This window comes from Cyprinus carpio, chromosome A7 (assembly GCF_018340385.1).
Source record: "Cyprinus carpio isolate SPL01 chromosome A7, ASM1834038v1, whole genome shotgun sequence".
NCBI lineage: Eukaryota > Metazoa > Chordata > Actinopteri > Cypriniformes > Cyprinidae > Cyprinus > Cyprinus carpio.
The window spans coordinates 28,262,582-28,290,525 of record NC_056578.1 but is presented as its reverse complement, the minus strand read 5'-3'; the positions used below and the strand labels follow the sequence as shown (position 1 = coordinate 28,290,525).

The 27,944-nt window shown below is 39.2% G+C and overlaps 1 protein-coding gene across 1 annotated transcript in view; it reads right to left on the bottom strand.

Moving 5' to 3' along the window:
• Nucleotides 1-27,944, bottom strand: part of LOC109083500 (N-acetyl-beta-glucosaminyl-glycoprotein 4-beta-N-acetylgalactosaminyltransferase 1-like) — a 132,010-nt gene that overhangs the window by 35,183 nt on the left and 68,883 nt on the right. Inside the window, exons 4-8 of the mRNA XM_042760659.1 lie at nucleotides 23,245-23,343; nucleotides 8,014-8,109; nucleotides 7,590-7,680; nucleotides 6,446-6,546; nucleotides 5,744-5,811 (exon numbers count right to left, since the gene is read on the bottom strand). Coding sequence (XP_042616593.1) covers nucleotides 5,744-5,811; nucleotides 6,446-6,546; nucleotides 7,590-7,680; nucleotides 8,014-8,109; nucleotides 23,245-23,343 — 455 coding nt within the window. The remainder of the gene's footprint in view (nucleotides 1-5,743; nucleotides 5,812-6,445; nucleotides 6,547-7,589; nucleotides 7,681-8,013; nucleotides 8,110-23,244; nucleotides 23,344-27,944) is intronic.

Sequence of the window (27,944 nt, the reverse complement as noted above, 5' to 3'; positions counted from 1 at the left end):
TACAATTCAGATTGCAATGCAGCTAACTGTGACATCATGAGAAGGTGGAGGAGAGGGTGAAGGGTGTGTTACAAAGACAACTTCCTTTGTGAAAAAGATGTGCTTAATTGTATTGAAATTTGCTTGTAGTGCATTTCAAATCTTACAGTGACAATTAAGTCAAAATCGACAATTCTGTAAATATTGTTATGATTTAACATTACTTTTATTAATATGTTAAATTAAGGTGCCCTTGTAAATGAAGTTCCCAATGCAGGTTCGGGAGGGGCCTAATCATCCAGTTCTGTCAATCATTGTTAGCATCGTATTTAAGCGGTTGTGGTTGATTCTTTACATTCAGACCTGTCAATGATTGTTTCAACTTCATATTCTCCTCCTTTAATTCCTTCTCTTTTTCCTCCACACAGTACCATCATAGGGGAGAAGGGGGTTCTTACTCAGCGCTTCAGCCGAGCTTCCTTTGCAGACAACAAGCCAAGTTCATCTACCATTACCTGGCAGGGCTGAATGGGCAGGCGAACTCGTGAATCTACAATAACTTCCCCTCGCCCTCACACTGACATCTCTTCTAGTCTCTGATGACCTGTGTGATACGGGACAAAAATCCCTCCTCAGCAGCCAGTCGATCACATGAGATTGCAGCAATAGCAAATGACAACAATCCAACCAATTCCCACAATCAAGTCCAGCCCTACATTTTATTTTTCCGTTCAAGAAGCCAATTCACTTGGATGTCTGTCACAATGCCACTTATGCCGTGTATACACTACATGATTTTAAAAGTCATCAGATCGCTATTCCTTTCACACTGCACCAAAATCAACTGAGTATTGCTAATGAGCATTACAAGCATTTATGTGTTGTAAGGAATGGAAGTTTGTTTTTCATGTCTACTGAGTGTTTAAGTCAATAAAGGTTTCAAGACAACAAAAGAAAGTTGTGGCCAGTAGATCAGGGCTAGACTGAGACAGGTTTGAGGGGGTACAAAATGGAGTTTTAATTGGCTGACTAATTGCCTGGCTCCATCTGAAAGTGTTCTGTTGAATAATTGAATAGGACTGAGTGATGAGAGAGATAAAGAAAGAGTGTATTCAGGCAATGCCCACATAAATGCACTCAACAGACCACTGAGCAACACAGTAAGCTTGCTTGAGATGTCAAACAACTAGCAAGGCAGACTTCTCGTCTACATGAGCAAAAACAGATATGCATTTGCATTCTTTGTTCCAGTGTAGTAGAAGTGTTTGAAATATTGCTTTTACATGAAGATAAATGGGATGTAACCAGTAATCCAATAACTACTATTTAATTCTACCAAAATCTGTCTTTTCCACCTATTTTTGAATGAATAAATAACTTACAGCATGATGATAGTGTACAGACTGTAATGGGGCTTCTACCAAATATTCACACATAAAAAATCTATTACTCTTAACAAAATAAGATTTTAAACAATACCAGAACAGATACCTCTGTTCTAAGCAAACTTGCTGCCGGAACTATGCTGCCGAAGGAACACGGAGTCAAGAGTAATCGAGAGTAATCGTCTTTATTAATCCAACACAGGAGGAAGACACATGTATGTAACTGGTAGACCCGACAAAACTAAATTGAAAGACTATGATATTTAAAGACAGGCTAACGAGGGAAACACAGGTGAATGGAATGACTAATCAACAGAGACATGGAACACATGGGGAGGAAACTAGACACACCTGGAATCAAATAAACAATCACGGGAGACAGAAACTGTGTCACAGGGAGCAAAACACAAACAAACAGGTTCGTAGTCCTGACATTTCGCCCCCTCCCGGAAGGTGCGCACTCGCACCGTAGTAACGACAGAGAGAGGTGAGGGTGGGAACTTTGGAGGAGGTTCTGGTGGAGGACGGACTCCCGGGAGGGGGCCAACAGACAGAGACCATGGAGGAAGGAGCCAGGGAGGAGATGACAGAGGGAGGTGCCAGGGAGGAGACAGGAGGGACCTGGAGCAGGAGGAGCCCAGCAGGACCTAGGCCACAGCCATAACAGCCCAAGGTGGAGCTGATGGTGGGAGGAGCCATGGAGGAGGAATGGCCGCCGACTCCAGGGGGCTGACCAACGGTGGTGGAGCAGGTGGAGGAGGAGCCCTAGGCAGAGACGGAAAGCCAAAAAGCCAGGGTGACGGGGAGGATCCGGAGGTCCTAGGCGGAACTGATGGTGCATGCAACCGATGCGGAGATGTGGATCCGGGAGGCCGTGGTGGAACCAGAGCGACAGAGGACTGAGATGGAACCGAGGGGAAGAAGGAGCCTGACAGAGCCAGAGGGAGAGAGAGATGAGGCGAAGCCAGAGGATTGGAGTCCCGAGGTGCAGGATGGTCGACGCCAGACCAAGGCAGAGCTGGAGGGACGAGGGAGCCAGGCGGAGCTTGTGGACTGCCGGGCCATGGCGGAGAGGAGGGAGCTAGGTGCTATGGTGGAGCCGATGGGTCAACGGGCTGAGGCGGAGTCCAGGCCTCAGAGGCTGGAGGCGGAGGTGAGGGAAACTCCGACCATGGCGATGCTGGAGGATGGTGGGCTGAGGGCAAGCAGAGGGGCTGCCAGATGACAGCGGTGGAGGAGGCAGGAGCGAGTGGAAGGGCGGGCATTTTGGAGGAGCGGCCACAGGAGGGCACATTCTAGGAGCAGGCACTGGAGGACACATTCTAGGAGCTGGCACTGGAGGACACTTTCTAGGAGCTGGCACTGGAGGACACTTTCTAGGAGCTGGTGCCAGCACTGGAGGACACTTTCTAGGGGCTGGTGCCAACACTGGAGCGAGCTCTGGGGCTGGTGCCAACACTGGAGCGAGCTCTGGGGCTGGAGCCAACACTGGAGCGAGCTCTGGGGCTGGACTTAACTGGGGATCAGGAGCACTTCCTGGGCTTAACTCGGGAACAGGAGCCCATCCGGGGCTATACTCGGGATCAGGAGCCTATCCTGGGCTTAACTCGGGAACAGGAGCCCATCCTGGGCTTAACTCGGGAACAGGCACTGAAGAATTGGAATCCCCCTCAGGGCTGGATGAGGAAACCAAGGATGAAGGAGGGCTGGACGGGACCGGCGGAGATGTCGGAGAGAGGAGAGGCAGTTCATCCTCCAGTTCAGATTCCCAGTCTATAAGATCCACTTCCTCATTTTGTCCCTTTTGCCACGCCATAGTCCGCTCACCCCCATCTGTGATGCTGGGGGCTCCACTCCACTCCACTCTCAGGGAGCAAAAAACAAACAAACAGATTCATAGTCCTGACACAAATGGAGTGCAACACTATAATGTCAGCAATGCTAGTCAATGAAAAGTGGAAAGTCGTGTGAAAACCTCGCCTTGCTGTCCCTGAGGTGCTCATTTCTGATTACAGTGTTTATTAGAAAGGGGATACTGATGCTCATCATTCCTAAATGATATGTTCCACAAATGGATTCTGCAACCAAACAACAAATTAACGAGGTGCAAACTCACGTCAATGGCAGCCTAGTTTAAATATATATTTTTTAAATAAAGCAGCTAGTGAACCCAGACCACTCACTCATACCCCACAATGCCAAACCTTAGAAGGAAGATTGCTAACTGTTTTAAAATGCAAATATCCTCTTGAATAAAGTTTGTTTCTTGTTTGTTCATTTGGAGAATAAGTGAGTAATTCATGCACAGATTAGTGGATAACAAACAGACAGAACAATCAATGACTTCATCAGAACAATCTTGCAAAACAACAGGTGCCTTAACTGAATACACAAAGACAGAGAATTACAACATAATCCACTGAATTAGAGAGTATAAAATTTAGGATTTATAAAAAGTAGAGTTTTTGAACTACACTGTATGGAAAAAAAAACCACCATTATTCTAGTACTAGTACATTTACAGTACATTAGGACTTTTATACTTGCAAATTGGATATTACAAAAGTGGTAAAGTACATGTACTCTTACTAATTCTAGAATGTGAAAGAGAGTTTGACCCCTGCTAGCCATGCAGGACTGTCATATTCCCATAAATGTCACATGCTGGAGTTACTCTGCCTTTCTTTCCATCAGCCATGGAGGGCAAACCAGATATACTCCATTTTATTATGTAAGTTATATAATGATGGTGAAAAGAGTACATACTGTTCATGCACAAGTGTAAGACACAGTCTCATTTGAACATTAAAAAGTCAAAAATGTAAAAGGAAGACTGGAATCTATACCCTCTGAACATGTATAAACAGTCATGAATTCAAAAACTACATCAAGTAAGATACCTAAACTTGAAATCCGAGGTTTGTGGGTTGCAGGTTGTAACACTTTCTGATGTTCAGGGTCTCTTTGTGTCTCATTCCAAACAAAAAAGCAATGCATTGAAACTGCAGGCACAGAGTGTAAGACATTTTAACATCATCTCTCCATCTGACATTTCCACCGGTTTGCTGTCTCTACTGCGTGTAACATGCTTTGTAAAGAACATCTTCCTAGTTTCTGCGACTGACAGGCGTGTCTCACTTTTGCTTGCTCTGTAAACTTTTCACCGTAGTTCATTAGTGCATTATTTTGCCCAGCAACTTTAGGAATTCCAGACAATCCTGTCAGACGTCTGCCCTGTTTATGCTCTAAAATCCAGCCCATTAGACTACATGACGCAACAGCCTACACTGCTCTGTCTATGCCACCAAACTAACATGCTCCAATTGAAGCGCAAAATGAAAGCAAACAGAGAACTAAGGTAGGCAGACAGAAAGTTGTCTAACTTGAGTTGAATAGAAGTCAAAAAAGTTTATATCCTGACATCCTCAACTAGAAAAGCAGAGGATATCAAAGACACTCTTGTGGCAGTTTGAACCAGTACCATGCCATTGTCAAAGCTCAGTGGAAAGAGGAGGCACTTCTCTGCATTTCCCTCTGGAGTGCCAATAAGCATGCTCATTTTTTATTGGCACTAAAATATTCTGGAACATGTGCACGCTCACTTTTAGACTGACACTGCTGATGAATAATTCAACGGTACACACCACTCACACTGAGGCTCCACTGAAGCACCAGTCAGCAGTGGCTGGAGAAGACCGACAAGGGCAATTAAAATGGACGACATGACACTTCACTCTGACAAACTACTATTTAATTTGTCCCTTGTGATTCACAATCACACTGCCAGTACAGACACCTGTTGGGCAGCATGCTTGTTATAGTAACTCCCCCTGACGTTTGTTCATTTAACAGTGAAGCTGAGCATGTGATGTCTTTGATGTCTTATAACAAATTTACATTGATTATGAGCATAAAGTATTCGGTTTACACAGCTGGATTTAATGAGCGGATAATGAATGCATGAATGTGTCTTGAATGTTTTTACTTATTCACAATGTTTGGTGGAATCAGGTATTTAAACTCACTTTACAAATCAAAAATAGATGTGTGATGGATTTGCATGATCTGACCTGCTGCTAAATATTACTGTAAAAGCAGTGACAAATGAATAAAATAACCAATGAAGTATTCATTTGGAGGAGAAATGACAAGCAAATGTGTTACTTACCACAACTGTGTGATCTGCACATCTTGTTTCACTCATTGCTACTCATCCAGAGCACAGCATACTTAACATATTTACTGTGTAACTATATAAAGCAATGAGCTGGCAAGTACTGTACCTTTCCATGTTGCAGACAATCCATTATGTCATATTCTCCTAATATGCATTTAATTATAGTGGTGAATCCAGGAAGCATATGCTGTATGACACTCACTGCACAGGTTTGGAAGTTTGAGATCTGAACTTGCTGAACTCTCCTGGAGCTGTCCACTCTGAGCCGTGCTACATGACAAGAGACAACAGAGACTGTAACTCATCTCTAGCCAGATGCACAGGACACACAATATCCATGGTTGTGCTATTCAGAATTAAATTTAGAATGCATTTTACTGAATTTGAAGTTAAATTGAGGTAGAAAATAGGAAGCAGACTTGCAATTTGAATTTTAATGTAAGGAAGCAGAATAAAATTAAATTGAATAAAACTGAAAGTTATGTCATAGGAAACTTTAAATGCTGGCTTGACAAATCCTTGTGTCAAAGTTTGAAAAGTTAAAAAAATCCTTGAAGTAGACTGAGACAGATTGATGGATGGATGGATGGATGGATGGATGGATGGATGGATGGATGGATAGATAGATAGATAGATAGATAGATAGATAGATAGATAGATAGATAGATAGATAGATAGATAGATAGATAGATAGATAGATAGATAGATAGATAGATCAGAAGTGAAGCCTGGTTTAAGGGTCACAGAATGATCGAAACAAACAGTTGGCATAACACAGAAAAACAGAAAGAAATAAAGTTAGAATGATAGATTGACAGAAAGACAGAACAATGTAAAGACAGACAGACAGATAGATCAGAAGTGCAGCCTTGTTTATTAAAGTGTCATGTATCATAGTACACACCTGTCCCACGTACACCAGGAGGTGAGCATTGAGCGGACTCTCATCTGAGCTTAGCCACAGTTCAGAGTTATCATCCGATGCTATGGCGAACTGGAAATCCCCTAAAACATATAATTTATTATTTACAGAGCTGTACTTTATAACCTTATGACCTGACCTGTAGGTTCTGAATTCTAAGCTTGCTTCAATAAGATGTTGTTTTGTCAGTCACAGGTACCTCACAGCAGTCTATTTCCCAGTAGTGCTAACCGGTGGCTTTATTCTGCTTGTCAGTTGTTCTCTGGCATATACCTCAAATTGACAATCGTTTTTACTTCTCTTATTGTTTTGTGAGCTTGTGCAGCACAGTCAAAAAGCTGACTCAGCGACCATAGTTATTTGATAATGAAAACAATCTGATAACTTTCCCCCCGCAAACACGAGCATGCTTGCAAGCATCAGAGCTCATATACTGTAGTAGTCCTCACAGCAGCTTTTCTTATCAGGTTAGGCAGAATGTGCAGAATTTGCTGACTGTAGGAGACCTTTTGAAAGAGCCGTTTCTATGTGCCTTAAGACGTCAGCTTGGGCAACATTCATGTCTCTTACACCTCACTTAAACACACTTTGAGGAGCATTTTGAACATAAAGAAAGACCTGAATTGCATGAGATCCCTGAGGGACCAATGCAGTCCAAGTTGTATCATAAAATGCTACAGTTGAATATCAGGCCATCTGTTTATGATCATAAACGTATTACAAGCTGAATCATGTAACATGACATTGATGCAAAAATGAGAAAATCAGCCACATGGTGCTTTGATGGAAGAAACTGTTTTGGAATGACAGTATCATATTCACTCCATCTATTTTAAATTAGGATGTTCAGACTATCTCAGACCAAGAGTAAATATGATTATAAACTACTTTTACACACTAGACTGGTTTAGTTACTGAACCTGGACATAAATACACAACAATGGCGTAAAAAATTGACAATTTTTTTCGGCACTAGAAATTAAATGAGCATGTGTTTGATTATAATTATGATGAGAGCAAATCCATAATATTTCAAAGGGTTCATTAACAGTTTTCATAAAACAATAACTTTGTACTATATTTTTATCCCTGTAATGTAACAAAACCTTTGATGAAATACACTAACCATCTTTGTAAGGATGAATGAATCCAAAGATTCTAAGGCCATAATTCTTCCATTTTGGAGCCACAGCAATTTTCTTCACGGTGGTTCTGGTCTGTGGGGAAGAATTAAATATAAAAGCATCTGTAGGCCTATTCACTTTTAAACCCAAGACACTAACACTAATTCACAGAATCACACCTCAAAACGGCTTCTAAGAAGAATAATCAGACAGCTCCAAAACACTATTTTAGCAGAGGTGAAAAGAACAGATATTAATTCTGGCTGCACAACATCCTGCAAATATTAGGCCAACATTTAGGATTTGTTAATGAAAATATGTAAAATGAGATACCGCCTAGAGTATACAGAATAAAATTCATAAGTCAAACAAGCAGGTTAATCTAAATAATTATATCAAACTCTTTCTTTCAATGTCTGGTCTTACATGTGGGTAGAGAGGAAAATGAAGATTCTTCTTGAGCTGGGAGATAGATGAGCCACACCAGTCTTCAAACACATGCAGATTGGCCTGACCTTTATACTGAGAGAGAACAAAGATAGAGAGAATGAGCCTTTACTTCATGTCTAACCAGCCATAATAGGAAGGAAAAATCAATTGTCCAGAGATTTAAAAAAGTAGTATTTCACAAAATAAATTAAATATGAACTATATTGTAACAATATTTAATTTATTGTCTATCCATATCAAAGTGTCAATCTATTATTTAAACCAAAGCACTTCCTCTCTTTTTTCTTCTTTGCATTTGTCCTCTGCTCTAACTCATTTCCTTAGGTTCTAATAAACATGGTATTATATGTGTGTAGTGTATGAGCAGTTCATTCATTCATTGGTTCTGAATTAATGAATCATGGCTCGTTGAATCTAAAACAATGCACATTCCTTGGCTAAAACCCAAAGCTTTTAGCCCCTGAACTCATGCAGGTAAATCAAACTCTCTGCAAGCTGAATGGCCGGCCTGGTGCCAGCATGGCTGGGTTTAAATTCCTGACCAGATCGTAAAACTTTATTACCCCAAACTGGGAGAAACAGAAAAAGCCCAGCTCGCTAGGAATTCTTGTAAGGAAAAGGAAAGTAAATATATTCTAAATGTATTGACTGTATTTCCTTTTTGTGCTTAGATGTCTTCCATATCAAATTGTAGTATCTACAATTTTATTGTGTTAATCAAACTTTAAATGTGTGTAATTCTGCATATGAATGTAACTTTATGTTTCTCCTACCTTTACCTGTCATTTTTGGTATCTGTTTAACCGTCTTGCCTTGACCGAACCACTCATACATAGGAAATTACAGTAAAATGTATTATTCTGGAATTACCATCTTGCTGGAATATAATTGCTGAATTCTTTGACAACACCATAACTCACTCGAGTGGGTGTCTCCCCAGAGACAAAGGAACTTTTTCCCGCTTCAGATCGTGGACGTTCATTGGTTGTTCGCGCAAACAGAGGCGTGAACCCAGTCGCTCCATAAGAGACTGACACAGAACCTTTCTCGTTGCACTTTTTGTTTCGGCACTTCGTCGAGAGTACGTCTGTCGCGATGGCTCCTTAGGGAGCTTTCATCTCCGTTTTTCTTTGCTTTTCTTTACTAAGTTTTATTCTTATATTAGCCTCTCCCTACACGAGGGAGACGAACTCTGAATTATTTCTTTGGTAACTCCACGTTCGTTGAACCTTTGAAACTTCGCGCGAGTCTGCTCGCCCCGGAAGACACGAGAGAACACGCCCAGCTCTAAAAGCACGACGCACGCAGCTCTTAGCAGGCACAAAGATACCCACATGCAAGTATTATTTCCTATAGAGATTTAAACGCTGCTTAAGGTTGTCTATTCCCTTTTCAAGGTGATCTCATTCCTTGTTGTCTTTCAAAAAGGTTACTGTATGTGATTTTGCCATACTGCGCGATCATTCTGCATCTCTCTCTCACCTTCTCTCGCTCACCCTTTCTCTCTCTCTCTCTCTCTCTCTCTCTCTCTCTCTCTCTCTCTCTCTCTCTCTCTCTCCCTCTCATTTTGTTATTCGTTTTGTATTGTATTTGTTTTTACTGTTTGTATTGTTATACGCATATTTACTCTGTGTGAATCGTAGTTTGATGTATTATTAGTTCAATTATTAAACGCCAATATATTCATGATTGCTTCTGTCTAAAATTGCTCACATTACGAAGTCAATGAAATGTTTGATCTTAGCTATAAAGCTTATTTGTTACTTTCCAGTAACCTAAATTTTATAAGGACGGGAGAATGGTTTCATGGCCAGAAACTATTTTTCCTGGAATTATAAGAAATGATAACTTTATTGAAGTTGATAAGTTAATCTTACGGCCGTTTGCTGGACAAACCACTGTTTGATTTGCATTAATTCCCAGTAAAAGATATCACGTTAATTGATATGAAGAATGGAATATTGACATATTAATGAGTAAATTACAGTGCTTTGTAATGAGTTATTGATATATACAATTGACCTATTTTTCATCTTCAATAATTTTAATGTAACTGTTATGCGAGATATATATATTAATCATATTCCTGATTAATTATTAAAATTCCCTATATATCATTTGAGCTAACGTTAACGTACTACCCAGTGCGGCTACATGTGAATACTGCAGACAATGTGATGAATTGTTTATGTTCCTGTACCTTTAAGCTGCTTTTAATAAAAGCATCTGTTAAATGCATAAATGTAAATGCATGTCAAACAGCACTCAAAACATATATAAATAAATAAATAAAATTGTCCAGTGTGACTTGTATTTTAACTAAATCCAAATACATTGTTGCTTTAATCTACTTCAATGGCATTCATTTCATTATGAAATTTAGCTTGGTTTATTAAAAGTGCTATATTGGATTTAGGTGGGGGTCCTCCTGCACGCTAAATAAAAAATATGCACAAGACATGAAGGAATGAAGGATGAAGGAAATGAATTACTATTGTTACATGTTTTTTCTTCTTCCTTCTTTGGTCAAGTGTTTTCTCACCAAGTATATACTGTATGCACATTGCACATTTGCTGTAAATGTATATCTGGATAGTTGTGTAATAGTTGTGTTGATGGATCTCAGAATCATAGAGTCACTGCTGGAAAGAGTTCAAATATGCAAAAGATGCTGGAAAACTGAAGAATCTGCAAGACCTGAAGGATTTTTCTGAAGAACAGTGCTCAGTTTAACTGTTCAGGACAAACAAAGGACTCATAAACAACCATCACAAAACAAAAAAATAATCATGGATCATTCAGATAACCACACCCAGTATTTATATACTTTTGAATGGGGTTATTTTAATAATCTCAGCCATTATTATTATTATTATTATTATTATTATTATTATTATTATTATTATTTTGTCTTGTGGACGAAATGTTAACATCTTTTATGTAAAAAAAATCTTACTCAGGACAGGACTAAATAAAAAATAACATGCATTTTGTATGATCTCTCTTATTTTGTTAAAATTATTCACATTTTCACAGATTCTGCAAGGGGTTCCCAAACTTTTGCATGCCACTGTATATTCTGTATTTTTTGAAACTATGGTGTGAACAAAATAGACAAAATAACAATGTTTCGAAAACTGTGGTCACAATTCTCAATGATGCAACTGAAAAAGGGATTTCTATCATGCAATTCACAATTTAATGCTACAATAAACTCATAAGCCCATAAATAGGATGTCTATAAATATAGCACAGGTGGCTCAATTAACACTTGATTCAGAAGTGAGAACAGGGCTGCAGGCCTTCACACAGACCCAGATTATGCACAGGACAGCATGAAAACAAACCTAACTGAAATTGGATCTGTGAATATGCCGCTACCCCGAAGGCAAGACAGCTATGAGTTGGTTTAGAGCAAATTCTAAATTAACTATACATTTCTGATTTCAACGTCAGTATAAGCATTTTTTAAGTAACAGTGCAGGTTTTAACCAAAAGGTCAAGGTTTGGCTGGTTATAATGGTCCAGTTGGTTACTTAATGGTAAATGCCATAACTACACCATACGGGGACAAAAAGCCTCTTTCTCCCGCACAACACTGATATAAAGGGAATGAAAATGCTTACGGATGCCTTTCTCCAGTTATAAAGTCCTCTTTGATTTTAAAGGAATAGTTCACACAAAAATGAAAATGTGTTCAAATTTTAGTCACCCTCATGCCATCCAAGATGTACATGAGTTTGTTTTAACCCATTTACGTCAGAAGATCCATGTAATGTAATGCTAAATTTTTTCAAATCTGTTCCAGTGAAGAAACCTCTTGGATGGATTGAGGCTAAGTAAATTTTCAGGTAACACTTTATTTTGATAGTCCACTTTAGACATTCTACTAACAGTAAGTAACTTTGCAACCACATGTCGACTAGCAGTTAGTAGAGTATTAGTAGACTGTCTGCTTAATATCTTCTAACACTTTCTTTGTCAACTTATTGTCAACTTATACTAACCCTAAACCTACCCCTAACACTAACCCTAAACCTACCCTGACAGTCTACTCTGAGAGTTAGTAGACATGTAGTTGCAAGTTAATGAGAATTAGTTGACATGTTGTTGACATGTAGTTACAAAGCTACTTATCGTTAGTAGAATGTTTAAATTGGACTATCGAAATTGTCGTTTTTGAGTGAACTTCCTTTAAATTCCTTAACATCAGTTGCAATGTACACTATCCCACATAGCAAACGGACTTGGCCTGAATGTGCCCTCAAGCTGGCACTGCTGGCCTCCTGTCGGCAATGGCATGTACCCTTTCAGCCAGAGCTGGGCCATGTGTGGCAATGACGGCATGGCGTGGATCCGGCAAACAATATCCGGGCCGATTGTAGATGGGAGGAGTGTGGCCCAAATCAGTCCAGTGATATGTGGCCCAAATCTGGCTATGATCTGCCAGCGTATTATGTGACCCATTATAAACAAGATAAATACAATATTGCATGATAATGTTTAAATGATCACATACATTTTAATGAAGTGTAGTATTCTTAATATGTAGTCTTTGAAACGGCAAGTCAAAACAGAAAGAAACATTATCATTTCAAAATTAAGCAAATCAGTCAAGTGCATTTAACTGTACTTAATTATAATTGTATTATATATATATATATATATATATATATATATATATATATATATATATATATATATTATGATGATTATTATTATTATTATTATTGGTACAAATAATCTTAGAATCCTTACATGAAGAGAGAGAGAGAGAGATCATTTAACAATTATCATGTAATATTTATTTGGTTTACCATGGGGCACACTCTGATCTATAATAGAGAGTGGGGGCACATCGTTTTTATTAGTATGCTGTCATCCACAAGCATTAAATACAATGATCATGAAAGTATTTTATTTTTATTTAAATCCTCTGTATCCATGTGATGCTTGGTGTGAGGAACAGATCCAAATTCAAACCGCATTCATTGTGATATGCATCTCCTTCCTCTGTAGCTATAGTAACAATTTAAAAATGCCGTTAAGAAGTTTTATAACAAGTTTTATGGCAGCGATATCAAACGTTGGCCCTGTCCCAAATGGCGCACTTCGTGTGGACTTTCGGTCTTGTGGACTCAAATTGCGCGTGCTCGTATGTATTATTCCAATGAAAATAACAATAATAATAATAATTTTAATTTTATTGTAAAATTGTTTATTATTTTGGGAAAATTTCATATACACAAGAAGAAATGGTCAGGATCCAAGCCAAATTTTATTCATTTTCTTCAGGAGACAAAAGACTACTGCACCAGTTTGGAGAACATTATAAATAAAAAAGCATTTTTTTGATGAATCAATCAATGGTTTGTACACTCTGGCATGTTTTTTTTTTTCTGTGCATTAATATATAAATTTCTGTCTATTATTGTATATTTCTGGTTTCTCGTTAATAATAATAATAAAAAATAATAATAATAATAATAAAAAAAAGGTAGGTATCATTACGGTTTTTATGACCTTGGTGTACATTTTACCAGCTGTTACCTACAGTTTATACAAACATTATGGTCATCGACCAGTGTTGATATCTCAAACATAATAATAGCGCGTTGAATAATATGATCGCATTATGATTCATTAAATAAATAGAACCGAATGTCAGGGCTTTATTGAGTAATATGTAAACCTAGTATTTATATTTAAACCTGTAAATTCATCTGAAACTCACGCACATGTTTATTATGCGTTAAAATTGTAATTTTAGTTCAAATGGAACATAGGCAGCATATTCCCCGAACCTGCAGCTTCTGTCAAAAAACAACCAGAGCTTTATTTCCGGCGTGACTATCGAGTCTATCCCAAAAATACTTCTCAATGCACCCTCGTGGACTCGCGCCAAGGGCCCTATAGGGCACTACATGACTACATGACTACATGACTTCACCAAAGTGTGGACTCTGAGGAAGTCCACAAGTCTGGAGTGTGCCATTTGGGACAGGGCTGTTCATCGGCTCTCGCCGGTTTCGTCATAGATTGCGTCATGCCGTGTTTACGGTTATGCGTGTTTTTTGAATGAGAAACGCGCGCCTTGAGGGAGTGGATCAGGATAGTATTTTCAGCGTTTAACAACTTAAATTATGCCCTGCTCCTCGCACTACTATCAGAGCTGGGTAGATTACTTATGAATAGCAATCAGTTACTGATTACAGATTACATGACAAAATTTGTAGTCAGTAATATAATCTCTTAGATTACACATTTTTGGTAACGTAATCTGATTACTTTTGGATTACATTTAGATTACATTTGTGCTAACCCTAATTTGATATCACTTATATTGAATTAGCCTAATCTTGTACTTTTTTGACAGATACAAAGAAAAAATATATTTAAAAAAATATATATTTAATTCACCAACAAGAGCCACAATACAGTAGCTTCTTTTTCAAGTGCAATGAATGGACATTTAATACTTACAAAATACTAACACTAATGTACCTTGCTGTTAGTGTTTGCTAGTAACACTGAATAAAACAAAATCACGTTTTAATATGTTTAAATGATTTTAAAGCATATTTACTTATGATTAAGTAAATTTAGAAAACAGCTACATTACAAAAACCAATATCAGAAAACATGAAATACACAGCAATATCACTGCTTGGTCAAATATTTAATCTAAAAAAAACTCTAGAAGTGTTTCAATGAAAAACATCAAACAATACATTGCAAACATGAATTTTGAAAAAGACTAAATTCACACAGCAATGAGATTTCTATTCATCTAAAAAACATTTTAAGTGCATAGTAACAATGAGGAAAAGACAAACAATAACAACATTACAAAAATTAATATTAAAGAACATGAAACTCACAACAATAACATTGCAAATATATATTAAAAACCATTTCTAGGTCAAATATCTCAAAACACTTGAAGTGCATAAGGTAGTAACAATGAAGAAAAATCAACATTACAAAACATATATTAAAGAACATGAAATTCCCGGCAATAACTTTGCTAGGTCAAAGATTTCCATGGACAGCAAATTAATCCATGGTAGGCAGAGCTTACACTAAACGGTGACATTTTTCCTGTGTCTTTCTTTAAAAATGAAATGATGTCTGTACATCCAGTAATTAAAGGCTGTCTTCCCCTCCATTTTTTTTCTATTATCTTGTTACTGATTTCTTCTGAGCGCGATTCTGACACCCCTCTCCCTCTCCACCAGAAAAACTCAAAGAATCACAAACGTATATAAGCGGCAGGTTTATTAGGAAAAAATATAAATGTTAAAAAAAGGAAATTTAGGAGAATCAATGAATTGTGAACAACTTATTACCATTGTGTAAATAATATGTAATCATGTAATCCATAAAAAAGTAACTGTAGTCTGATTATGAGTATTTTAAAAAGTAGTTTACTCTAATTACAAGTACTTGAGGTTTGGAATCTGATTACGTAATCCAGATTACATATAATCCGTAACTACCCAGCTCTGACTACTATTATATTCTGCCAGAGAGGACTGCAACTGCAATGCATCGTCATTTGGATTACTCTGGTACTGCTCTTTGACACATCTGCAATAAATTATTATGATTAAGTTACATGCATCTGTTACGTTTCTCTTATAGACTGTATACGTTACTTTATACACTCACTCTTTATTGGTTGATTTGTTCTTTATAAAAATAAATAGAAAAATCAATGCAATACATTTTTTAATGCACATTTACATGATTTGTGGGTTTTAAGTCTGTTTTTTTATTTTGTTTTATGTTTTTTGTTGTTTTTTTTTGTGTTTTGTTTCCCAGACAGCAAGCAGTGTCAGCCCAGGTCCGGCCCACATCTGGCCCGCATGGATTTCATGTGGGCCGGATCTGAGCCAACACTGTTGCTGTCTGGAAACAAAGCATGTCACAAAATTAATAATGCCGATTATAGTAATATCTTCATCGCATCAAATTCAAGGTACTGATGCTTGCCTACAAAACGACCACTGGCACGGCGCCAACTTACCTAAACTCACTAGTTCAATCTTATGCACCCTCCAGAAGTTTGCGCTCTGCAAGTGAACGACGCCTTGTGTTGCCATCCCAAAGAGGTTCAAAAAATCACTCTCACGGACTTTTTCCTGGACTGCTCCCAGCTGGTGGAATGACCTCCCGATCTCAATTCGAACAGCTGAGTCTTTACTCATTTTCAAAAAACATCTAAAGACTCATCTTTTTCGCCTGCACTTAACCAACTAATACTAGTACTTACCTTTTTTTTTTTTCTTTTTTTTTTCTATCATAAAAAAAAAAAAAAAAAAAAAAAAAAAAAAAAAAAAACCCTGGCTACGTGTTCGGTACTAGACTAACTGAGACTTGTCATAGCACTTGTATACCGTTGTTGTTTTCTCGTTGATCTGATTGTTTCTACTGTTCTCATTTGTAAGTCGCTTTGGATAAAAGCGTCTGCTAAATGATTAAATGTAAATGTAAATGTAGTAATACACAATGCAAAAATATGAAATGTTAAGATTCTGTATTCCCAGACAGCAACATACTGTTGGCCCAGATCCGGCCCACATCTGGCCCATGTGAAATCCATGGGGGCCAGATGTAGGCCGGATCTGGGCAGAAACTGCTTGCTGTCTGGGTTGGGTCTGGGCTATATAAGGCTCAGGTGTGGCTTAGATTTGGGGATTCTGGTTTACTTAAGGCTGAGATTTGGCACCAATAATAAAACCGGTTTTGGCCCAGATCAGAGGCTGCTCTATGCGGACACATGAGCACTGAGTGTCCAGAGATCGCCTGGAGCACACGTCTCCAAAATCGGTGAAGCAAATTTTCAAATAGGCGCTATCTTTATAAATAAACTGCAGATTTGAGTTTTAAATACTCTTAGAACTGCATTTCATCACACAATAACAGTTATATTTTGAAAATTATGCGGGTTTTCCCCTCCGCCATTAACGCTCGCTGATTGGTGCGAAATGCATTCTGGGATACCTGGCTGCCTCAAGTTCGCACAAGTCACCCCTGGATGCTTCCTTGATAAAAGGGGAGGAGCAAGAACACTTCCAGGGATTTGAACTGTACTTGGCTGATGAAGTTTCACAAGTCCACAAGAACACAAGCACAGACAAGAATGCATATTGAGAAACGGAGTAGGTGTGTTCTGCTCGAAACGGCACTGCTGATTAGTGTATGACATCAACGGCAGCATGTGAGATTTTAAATGCACTTGAATTGCTCCCGTACCGCTGATGTTATACTCTGATCAGTCTGTTCTGTTGGGGGGGGTTGCATAAAAACAGCACGCAAGTTAAAATTGTTGAATGTGTAAACTGGCAAGACAAATCATGTGCAAATGATAAACTTTAACTCTGATGGTTAAACGTAACAGTTAATCCGTGAATCACATGCGTGCCGAACTGTGCAGCCTGATCCGTACGGATCATGGATCATCTACGATCCATTGCACCCCTAGTTTTCAAAATGATTAAATGTCTATTGTGCTTTCAGAAAACACAAATTGTCACAAACAGGAAGATTAAGCAACACATTTCCAGCTAATTTATGCTCACGATTTAATGAAGAATTTATGAGTTTGTGCAACAGTGGTAAGCTTGTGCCGTCATGTACCAAATTCTCCACCACACTTTATCTTTCTGTAATGCTCCTGGTGATGGCGGTGACAGAGACAGGCATTACTCATCGTGCAGGTGAGCTCACATTAGATTGCTCTCGCACCTTCTGTCAGTTGTTTAGGTCTCTCAATGCACAGCCACGTTTAAATTTGGCCTCTATAATTGCAGCTGGCGTGGATGGTGGGACTGGCATCCCACCCACTCAAGAGTGGGAGGACAGGACACCGCAGAATCTTGGGGATGGATACAGCTGTCATGGGCACACTGGGCTCTGCCACTCTATTGCCATGGAACATTCACACGTGGCAAGAGTTCCATCAAGGGAAAAGAGAGAGTACAGTGTGGTCACAGGTGGTATGGTTGATTTAGCTCTAGGCATTATCAAGTGTAGTATTTATATTTTTTACATGCTCCAAATAGATGAATAATTGTCATCCTGGTTTGTTTTACGCAAGAGGAAACAAGGAGAATGTGACAGCATCTATATAAAAATGTGCAGTGTTATACAAATGCACTATAAATCATGAAAAAATGGGATTTGCCACCATAATCATCTAGAGGTATGATAAAAATATCTAAATAGTCCCATTGTATAACAGTAATAGACTTGTCTGTACTTTTTAGAATAAGGTGTGCTATAAATATCTATGAATCTTGTGTTATCAGACAAAATTAATAGCATTCATCTTCCCTTTATCTCTGAATTATAAGTAACTCTAATATACATTCTGCAGTGCATGATAAGAGCATAGTATGCTGCAGCATATGGAGTGTGGATAAATGGTCAGAGTCATCTTGCTGTGCTTCCAGCCAAAGCTCTGATTATATATTTCCCAGCCTGGTTATTCCTACTGGACATTTAATGACCTTCAATAACACAGAGAAGAAAGCACATAAATCATCTGATAAAAACAGAGGTTCTCTGCACTGAGGTATTTTTTTCCTTTGTTGTGAATCATCCTGGATAAGTATCTGACAAACAATCGACATTTCCAATGAGACAGATGGCGGGAGAAAGGGACAAGGACTCCTGTTACTGCAGCTTACTGGAGGGTTGGCCCACAAGTGGCACTTCAGCATCAAACAAGGAGCTCATCTGTCAGTTTGTCAGAGGAAGGTGGGCCTCGGGGGCAGCGTGTGGTCAGGGACCCTCTTTGATCATTGTCTCTTCATTATCTCACAGTGTCGTGTCTCCTAGCCTGCTACGGCAACAGGGAAAGGAGATAAGGACTGTTAGCTTATCGATCGGTAATACTACAATGGAATCAGGTTCAGTGTTTTCACAGCATTTAGACAAGAGCTCACTGCAGCAGCTGGCTATATTGAAGCTCCTTCATGAACAGCATATAAAAATGCTGCTTAATGGCCATACCATTAAAAAAAGTGTATTTTAACATGTGTAACATATTATTAAAATGGTTTCTGTCAATTTTATGAATGTCTTTACATATGGTAATACCCAAATAGATAAAAGAATCTTTGATAGGAATGAATGAGGGGATAGGAGAGTTAACTTTAACATTGTTAATTGGCATTAAAACAGATTTGGTCTAGTTTATCTTGTACCCCGATAAACTAATAAAGTGGTCAAAGTCCTTAATTATATTGGTTATTGACATATCAAAAAGATCTAAATATAAAATTATGTCATCAGCATACAACAAAATAATATGATTATGGTCATGAATCTTAATTGGTGGAATGTCAGATTTCCAAATAGCTTGTGCTAGTGGTTGAAGGGATAAACAAAATAATAAAGGGGAAAGTGGACATCCCTGCCTCATTCCACGCTTTAAAGGGAATGGGGGGTGGATAATATTACCAGTTAAGACTGATGCCTCAGGTGAGTGGTAAAGTGTCTTAATCATAGAAATGTAAAGTTCACCAAAACCAAAACATTGCAGAACTGCCCACATATAGTTCCACTCTAGCCTGTCAAAGGCTTTTTCTGCATCAAGTAAAAAAAACGCACAAGGTATCGGAAGAGAGTCTGCAAAATCCAGTACATGAAACAATTGACACATTATCAGATGTGTGACTCCCCTTAATAAAACTGGTTTGGTCCTCTTTGATTAAGCTATGAATTACATTTACCATGTGAGAGGCACGAGTTTTAGCATAAACTTTTAGATTGCATGGGATGAGTGATACTGGTCTGTAGTTGGAGCAATCTAACGGATCTTTACCCTTTTTAAGAAGCAATGATATCAAAGATGTTTTTTGGTCTCTATAAAATGTACCATGCTCAATTGTGGAATTAAATGAATCAAGCATGAGAGTCCCTACCACATCCCATATTTCTAAATATAATTCAGGAGGGAGGCCATCTAGGCCTTGTGACTTGCCCTTCTGAAGGCTTTTTAGTGCTTCATGGAGCTCCTCCAAACTTAACGGGGCCTCCAAATTGTCTTTATCCATCTGTATGATCGGAGGCAGTTCTAATGTATCCAAATACTCTCTACAAACTGACTTATCAAAATCGGTTTCAGTTTTTTCGGTTTCAGATTTGTGTAAAAACCTTTAAAAATGTTAATTATCATAGGATTTGTGGTTACCTGATCATCCAAAGATTTTACTGCACTGATGTATGCCCTAGACTCACATTCCCTCAACCTGAGGCCCAATAAGTGGCTAGGTCTCTCTGATTCGAAATAATATTTTTGCCTCGTCCTATGTAAAATAAACTCTGCCTTTGATTGTGAAAGTAAGTCATGTTCCTCTTTAAAGGAGGATAATCGTGTAGCTTGTTGATCAGACAAAAAAAAAATGTTTTTGTAAGTTTTGTAATAATTAAATCTTATTTTCTAATTGTGTAAATTGGCGGGGTTTTGCTTTGGCAAGAGCAGAAGACAAAGATATACAGAATCCTCATATTGCACACTTTGTCGTTTCCCACAATATTTGAGGGCCTACATCACAATATATATGAATTTCGAGAAACTCCTTTATATGATATTTTAGCGAATTAATGAATGTCTGATTATTTAGTAATGATGTGTTAAGACGCCATCTAGGGGCCTTGGTCATAATGTTGGAAAGGTGAACATTACATAACACTGCAGAGTGATCAGACAATAAAATTGGTATTATAGAGATGGAAGAGTTAGATGAAATTAGAGATCGGCTGAGAAATATGTAATCTATCCTAGAGAAAGTCTTATGTCTATTAGACAAAGGTTAAGTCCTTAGATGTAGTATTCTGGATTCGTCAAAGAGAAGTACATTAAGTTTACATTAAGTTATGTGATAAAATTTATTCAGTAACTTAGAGGATGGGTTAGCTGTAGTATCAGGGTGGGATTTATCCAGTGCAGGATTTAAGACGGCATTAAAATCACCACCCATCACAAAAGTACAATCAATCTGCTCAAGTAATATATTGGAAATATTTGTGAAAAATGAACTGTCTGCCTCATTCGGGCAGTAAATGTAGATCAATGCTAACCTGTCTTTATGTACTTTACAGCATATAAAAACAAATCTACCCTCATCATCATTCCCGGTATGTTCAATAGTTAAAGCGTGAGAAGACGGCCTAATGGTTAGAGAGTTTGACTCCTAACCCTAAGGTTGTGGGTTTGAGTCTCAGGCCGGCAGTTCCACGACTGAGGTGCCCTTGAGCAAGGCATCGAACCCCCAACTGCTCCCCAGGCGCCGCAGCATAAATGGCTGCCCACTGCTCCGGGTGTGTGTTCATGGTGTGTGTATGTTCACTGCTGTGTGTGTGCACTTTGGATGGGTTAAATGCAGAGCATGAATTCTGAGTATGGGTCACCATACTTGGCTATATGTCACGACTAAGATAAGCACCCTCTTAGTTTTATTACGAGCACAAGAGAAGGCTGCCAGTTTGTAATACTTGTTTTGAAAATGTGCCACATCGCATTGTTTTAAATAGGACTCTTGTATCAGGGCACAGGAAATCGATTTACGGTGCAAGTATTCTAATATATGGGTATGCTTATTAGGAGAATTTAGGCCATTCACGTTCAGTGATACTATATTTAAAACATGCATTGTGTGTTCACAATGCCAAGATTATGTCTAAGTGAAGCAACACAAAAGCAAGACCATACTGCATGTAACATGTAGATGTTAGTATGTATCCTAGATATCATTATACCTAGATGTATAATCCTTTTAAAAGAAAAGCATAATAAATAAAAGTATTGATGTTTGTTGGTGGTGATGTCAGTTGAAGTAAGAAAAAGGAACAACAAACAACTATGTACAAAAGCCAAAGCAGACCTCACATTACCAATTCCCCCAATGCTGCTGCGAAAAATAGTGGAGCAATATCAGAAAGGAGTTTCTCAGAGAAAAATTGCAAAGAGTTTGAAATTATCATCATCTACAGTGCATAATATCATCCACAGATTCAGAGAATCTGGAACAATCTCTGTGCGTAAGGGTCAAGGGCGGAAAACCAGACTGGATGCCCGTGATCTTCGGGCCCTTAGACGGCACTGCATCACATACAGGAATGCTACTGTAATGGAAATCACAACATGGGCTCAGGAATACTTCCAGAAAACATTGTCGGTGAACACAATCCACCGTGCCATTTGCTGTTGCCAGCTAAAACTCTATAGGTCAAAAAAGAAGCCATATCTAAACATGATCCAGAAACTCAGGCATTTTCTCTGGGCCAAGGCTCATTTAAAATGGACTGTGGCAAAGTGGAAAACTGTTCTGTGGTCAGACTATTCAAAATTTTAAGTTCTTTTTGGAAAACTGGGACGCCATGTCATCTGGACTAAAGAGGACAAGGACAACCCAAGTTGTTATCAGCGCTCAGTTCAGAAGCCTGCATCTCTGATGGTATGGGGTTGCATGAGTGCGTGTGGCATGGGCAGCTTACACATCTGGAAAGGCACCATCAATGCTGAAAGGTATATCCAAGTTCTAGAACAACATACTGTATGCTCCCATCCAGACATCGTCTCTTTCAGGGAAGACCTTGCATTTTTCAACATGACAATGCCAGACCACATACTGCATCAATTACAACATCATGGCTGCATAGAAGAAGGATCTGGGCACTGAAATGGCCAGCCTGCAGTCCAGATCTTTCATAAAATTCTCAGCAGCTTGGTAAGATCTGTTCCTTCAACAATCCTCACAGAGAGAGATTGTAATACTACTAATAGTTGGTTGTTAAGTGTTAATGCCAGAGTGTTAATTCCTAATATTCAGGTTTTTGTGGGTGTCTAATTCATTTATATCTGGAACTAGATAGAAGAGCTGAGCAAATCTGTCTGGTTCATCAACAAAACTTGCCTGTTGTTCTCTCGTATTTTCAGCCACCTGTTCATGTAATTTTAGCACAGTTTCTGGAGGGATGCAAAGCAATGGGAGGATGTGCCTCCCTAAGGAAATCACACACAAAGAGAGAGAGTGAAAGATTCACAGCTAAATTGCACACTGGCAGTGTGGGCTAGATAAAAGCAGTTTTAATAATGGAGAATAGTGAACACAAACCACCGCACATTAACCTACACATTTCTTCTGTGTAGGAAACTAAGTGTATGTATATAATACTATAAAAGCATGTTTTTACCTCTGGTTTCCATGGCAACCTGAGGAACTTATGGCCAAGGAGTCTGCGCATCTCAGCATTGGCACGGCTCTCCTGAGCAGATTCATTGAGCTCTTCCCCCTGAAACAGCAGGAACAATGAGTGCTCAGTGACCCTACATAAAGAGATGCCTCACAGACATTTTGATGTAACACTGAATAGCTGCACTATAATTACTATTATCACATAATCCCAAAATAGTATAATTCAGATACTGAAGATATTTAATTTTTTAACTTAATAATTAACAAACCAGATGACATTAAATTAGAATGACGTCCAGTTGTGTTTAGCTTTAATTGTTTATAGAACTAACTGTTCCTTATTAAAAACTACTCTCGATGCTGCATTTCAATACTGCATATGACAGCATACTTTGTTCAACCAGTTGTGAAGCACGTGTGTCAAACACGGCAATAATTGGCTTAAATAACCTTGTTGGGTGACGTCATTGGATTACGTGCACCTGAGGGGTTATAAATAAAGGTGTAATGGACACACCTTCAGGTTTCTTTGTCAGAGACCACATTGTGTGTGTGTGTGTGTGTGTAGAGTTGTGCTGTAAAGTGAAATATATATATATATATACCACTGTGTGTATATATATATATATATATATATTTACATTTACATTTAGTCATTTAGCAGACGCTTTTATCAAAAGCGACTTACAAATGAGGACAATGGAAGCAATCAAAAACAACAAAAGAGCAATGATATATAAGTGCTATAACAAGTCTCAGTTAGCCTAAACACAGTATACATAGCAAGGGCTTTTAAATAATAATATAATATAATAAATAAAAAGAAAACAGGTAGAATAGAAAAGAATAGAGCAAGCTAGTGTTAGAGGTCTTTTTTTATAATTGTATAATAAATGAAAAGAAAATAGATAGAATACAAAAAGATTAGAAAGGTAGTTAGATATTTTTTTTTTATTTTTTTAGTAGAATTAGAATAGTGAGTGAAAAAGTTAGAGGGTCAAATAAAGATTTATATATATATATATATATATATATATATATATATATATATATATATATATATATATATATATTTAGAGGAATCATGTCTAGTGAGGCTGTCAAGAAATGATTTGCTGCCATGTGAATGGCTCATTTCTTATAATGACCAGCATGATTTCTGCTTTGAGTGTCTGGGGGAAGAGTAAGTTGTTCTTGCCCTTGATGACGTAGGGCAGGGTTATTCAAATCTTGCCCTGGAGGGCCAATGTGGTGCAGAGTTTGGCTCCAACCCTGATCAATGTCACCTGCCTGTGATTTTCTAATGATCCCAAAAACATTGGTTAGCATGCTCAGGTGTGTTTGTCTAGGGTTGGAGCCAAACTCTGCACCGCATTGGCCCTCCAGGGCAAGATTTGAATAACCCTGACGTAGGGTGTGAGCATCGTGACATCAGGATGCTCTGCTCCAGGCTCGCCTTCTTTCAGGAGGGGCAAGCCCCTGCATCCTCATTACGATCTTGAGGCTTGAGCTGGCAGAGATTGGCTTTTCGTCAGAGCAGGCTGAGGACTAAGTTTCTCTTGCCTCTAGCGATATGGATATAGAGAGTGCCGCCTCTGAGCACTCCTCACGCAATGATAAATTGTTTGGGGAGCTACTCGAGATGGTTACTTGTGCAGTGGCCAGTCTTACGTTAGACTGGACATAGGAGCAGGAGAACCCCAGGCACTCCAAGCTTGTTGACAGATTCCTGTTGGGTGGCCAAGGGGAGGGGCCTCAATGTCAGTCTCTCCCCTTTTTCACTAATCTTCATGAGGAGTTTTCTCGCTCATGGAGCAGGCTTTATTCCTCTCACATCTGAGAAGTTGGTTCATTAGTCTATTGTGGGTGCGAAGGCACAGGGATATACGATGATGCCCCAAGTGGAGGAGACGCTTGTGGGCTATCTCTCCCCTGGTAGTGCATCATCGCTTAAAATGCCGCCATGGTGGTTTTGCAGGCCTACCAGGCTGACCTGCTTAAGGACCTGAGAATGAGCGGTAGTGTTAGTGAGGAGGTGTTTTTGGACCTACACTGAGCCACGTATCTGTCTCTCCGTGTGACCAAGCAAATGGCCAACCTAAGCCACCGCTGGAACTTTACCCAGGAACTAGGGACTTTGGACTGGTACTCGGTGTGTTTCCACCGCAGGAACCAGGATTTAAATAAAGTTCCGGGTAAAAAAATGCCCCTCAGAAAGTCCCTGCTGGCGAGGTAGTACTTTTTCAAAGTTCCGGATCTTTCGGGGGCAGGACTTGGGCGCTATGCATGCTGATTGGTTGAGTTCACGCAGCATTGTGATTTCAACCACCATTTATTTGGATCATTTTCTAAATATTACAGTTATTGTGTCATGAAATGTAATTTTAAAAGATTTTCAGGCGAGATTGTAGTTGTTTAAAACTCAAATCTGTGGTTTATTTATAAAGACAGCGGCTATTTAAAAATGTGTTTCGCCGATTTCGGAGACAGTCAGCTCCACGCGATCAGCGGGAGCTCAGTGCTCATGTATTCGCCTAGAGCAGTCTCAACTCGGCTAGTCCTTCTGACATTTGCCACTGGCTCTGATGTCTCTTTAATGGTTAAACATAAAATATAATTCGTTTTGGGTAAATCTAACAGGTAATCTTTGGTCTGTATTCAATTTATCTATATGTTAAAATGAAAATAAAAAGAGGTAATTGATATAATATTTCGTTTCATTGTAATGGCTGTATATATACACATTTCCCTGAACTAAGTACATTTCTGCGGCTATTATTATGTTTAAATGAAAACGAAAGGAGGCAGTGGTATTTCATATCATATTTTGTTTAATTGTAAATATACGGGGAGGAAAATTGCAGTAGCCAAGTCGAGCTGACTGATGTTATCAAGTACGCTTCTGTTTGCAGAATTACCGGATTTGCGTCGTCGCGGACATCATGCACTCCCGAGTCGAATGCGCAAAGTCCGAACTACCGAGGATGCAAGCCCAAAGTTTGCATACTTTGTATTGAGAAACGCGCGCAGACTTACGTCACCAGACTATTTGCCTTATCTTCACGGTACTTTAGACCGCGGTGGAAACGCAGAAAGCAACAGGTCTGGGGGGAAAATAGTTCCTGGGGAAAAAAGTTGCTGGTACAATTGTTCCGGGTAATTTCGGTGAAAACGTGGCACTATTCTCATAAATATATATACCTATGGGTACTTTTCTGCAACACCATTTATACGTACCTTACTGCACGCATAGTTTCAAATGTTGGAAATATGCCCTACACTAAACCCAACCATAAACCTACCCGATAGTGTTCACAAATGCAAAACTGATATAAAAACGCATTTGTTGGTGCAACCGTGCATTTGAACTTCCTCATATGCAGATTTGAACTGTTTTGTCAAACCATAGTTACACAGGATTCAAATCGGAGCTCCTCACCTCTTAAGTACATCTCTGTACTCCATGAGGTACCGAACCAACCTACTGTCTATGAAAACCCATAGATATTAAGCTGGATATGTGCGATGCTAACATTGAAAAGCATCAGTTTTCAATTCTCCCAGCATATTAAAATTGTTTTGAAGTCATAACATAATATTCTTCTAAGTAATTGTGTGAAAATTATGCTTTATTAATCGAAACTGTAAATTTGTGTGAAAAGGAATAAAAGATGTTTTACTGCCTCTAGTGTTCATTTATCTTGGAAACTGCAGTGATACTGTATGTTCTTATTGGAACGTATTTCGTGTCTCATAAAAAAAGTAGTTACCAAAGCAGTTACCAAAGCAGTTACCAAAGCAGACAAAGAGTTGTTCGGACTGCCTATAGGGGCAGAACGCTCAATATAGATTCTCAGAGCTCTGACTTGGCAGAGCAGAGATGGCTCTCTGTCCTCTTCAGAGGGAGGAAGCACGGAGAGCGTAATGACCTGTGCTCTGAACGGAGTGGAGAGCACCTTAGGTACATAACCGTGCCTTGGTTTTAGGATGACTTTAGTGTTGTTAGGCCCAAATTCCAGGCAGGCAGGGCTAATAGAGAGCGCCTGCAGGTCCTCTATTCACTTTACGGATGCCAGTGCTAGAAGTAGGGGAGTTTTCAGCGATAACGACCGAATGCTGGCAGACTGTAGCGGCTTGAAGGCGGGGCCCTTCAGGGCACTCAGCACCATGGGCAGATCCCATGAAGGGACGGTAGGGGGACGAGGTGGATTCAGCCTCCTGGCACCCCTTAGAAAGCGGATGACCATACTGTGTCTGCCCACCGATTGGCCCTTGATAGGGGCATGAGAAGCCGCTATGGCCGCCACATAGACTTTGAGCGTGGATGGGGAGAGTCCCTTATCCAGCAGCTCTTGCAAAAATGACAACACCTTCAAATCAGAAGTCTGAGAATCTTTGCCATGGTTTAGACACCAAGCGGAGAAAAAAGACCACTTTAAGGCATAAAGACGTCTCGTAGATGGGGCTCTAGCCTCCAAAATTGTGTTTAGAACTCGCTCTGGGAGGCTGGAAGGCTCCCGTCGAGCGGCCAGAGGTGCAGGGCCCATAGGTCGGGCCGAGGGTGCCATATTGTCCCGTTTGCCTGAGAGAGGAGATTCTGTCTCAGTGGAACAGGCCAAGGGGCCACTATCAACAGCTGAGTTCGCTCTGATAGCCATGGCTGTTTCTTCCAGAGGGGGGCCACTAGGAGAACCCTGT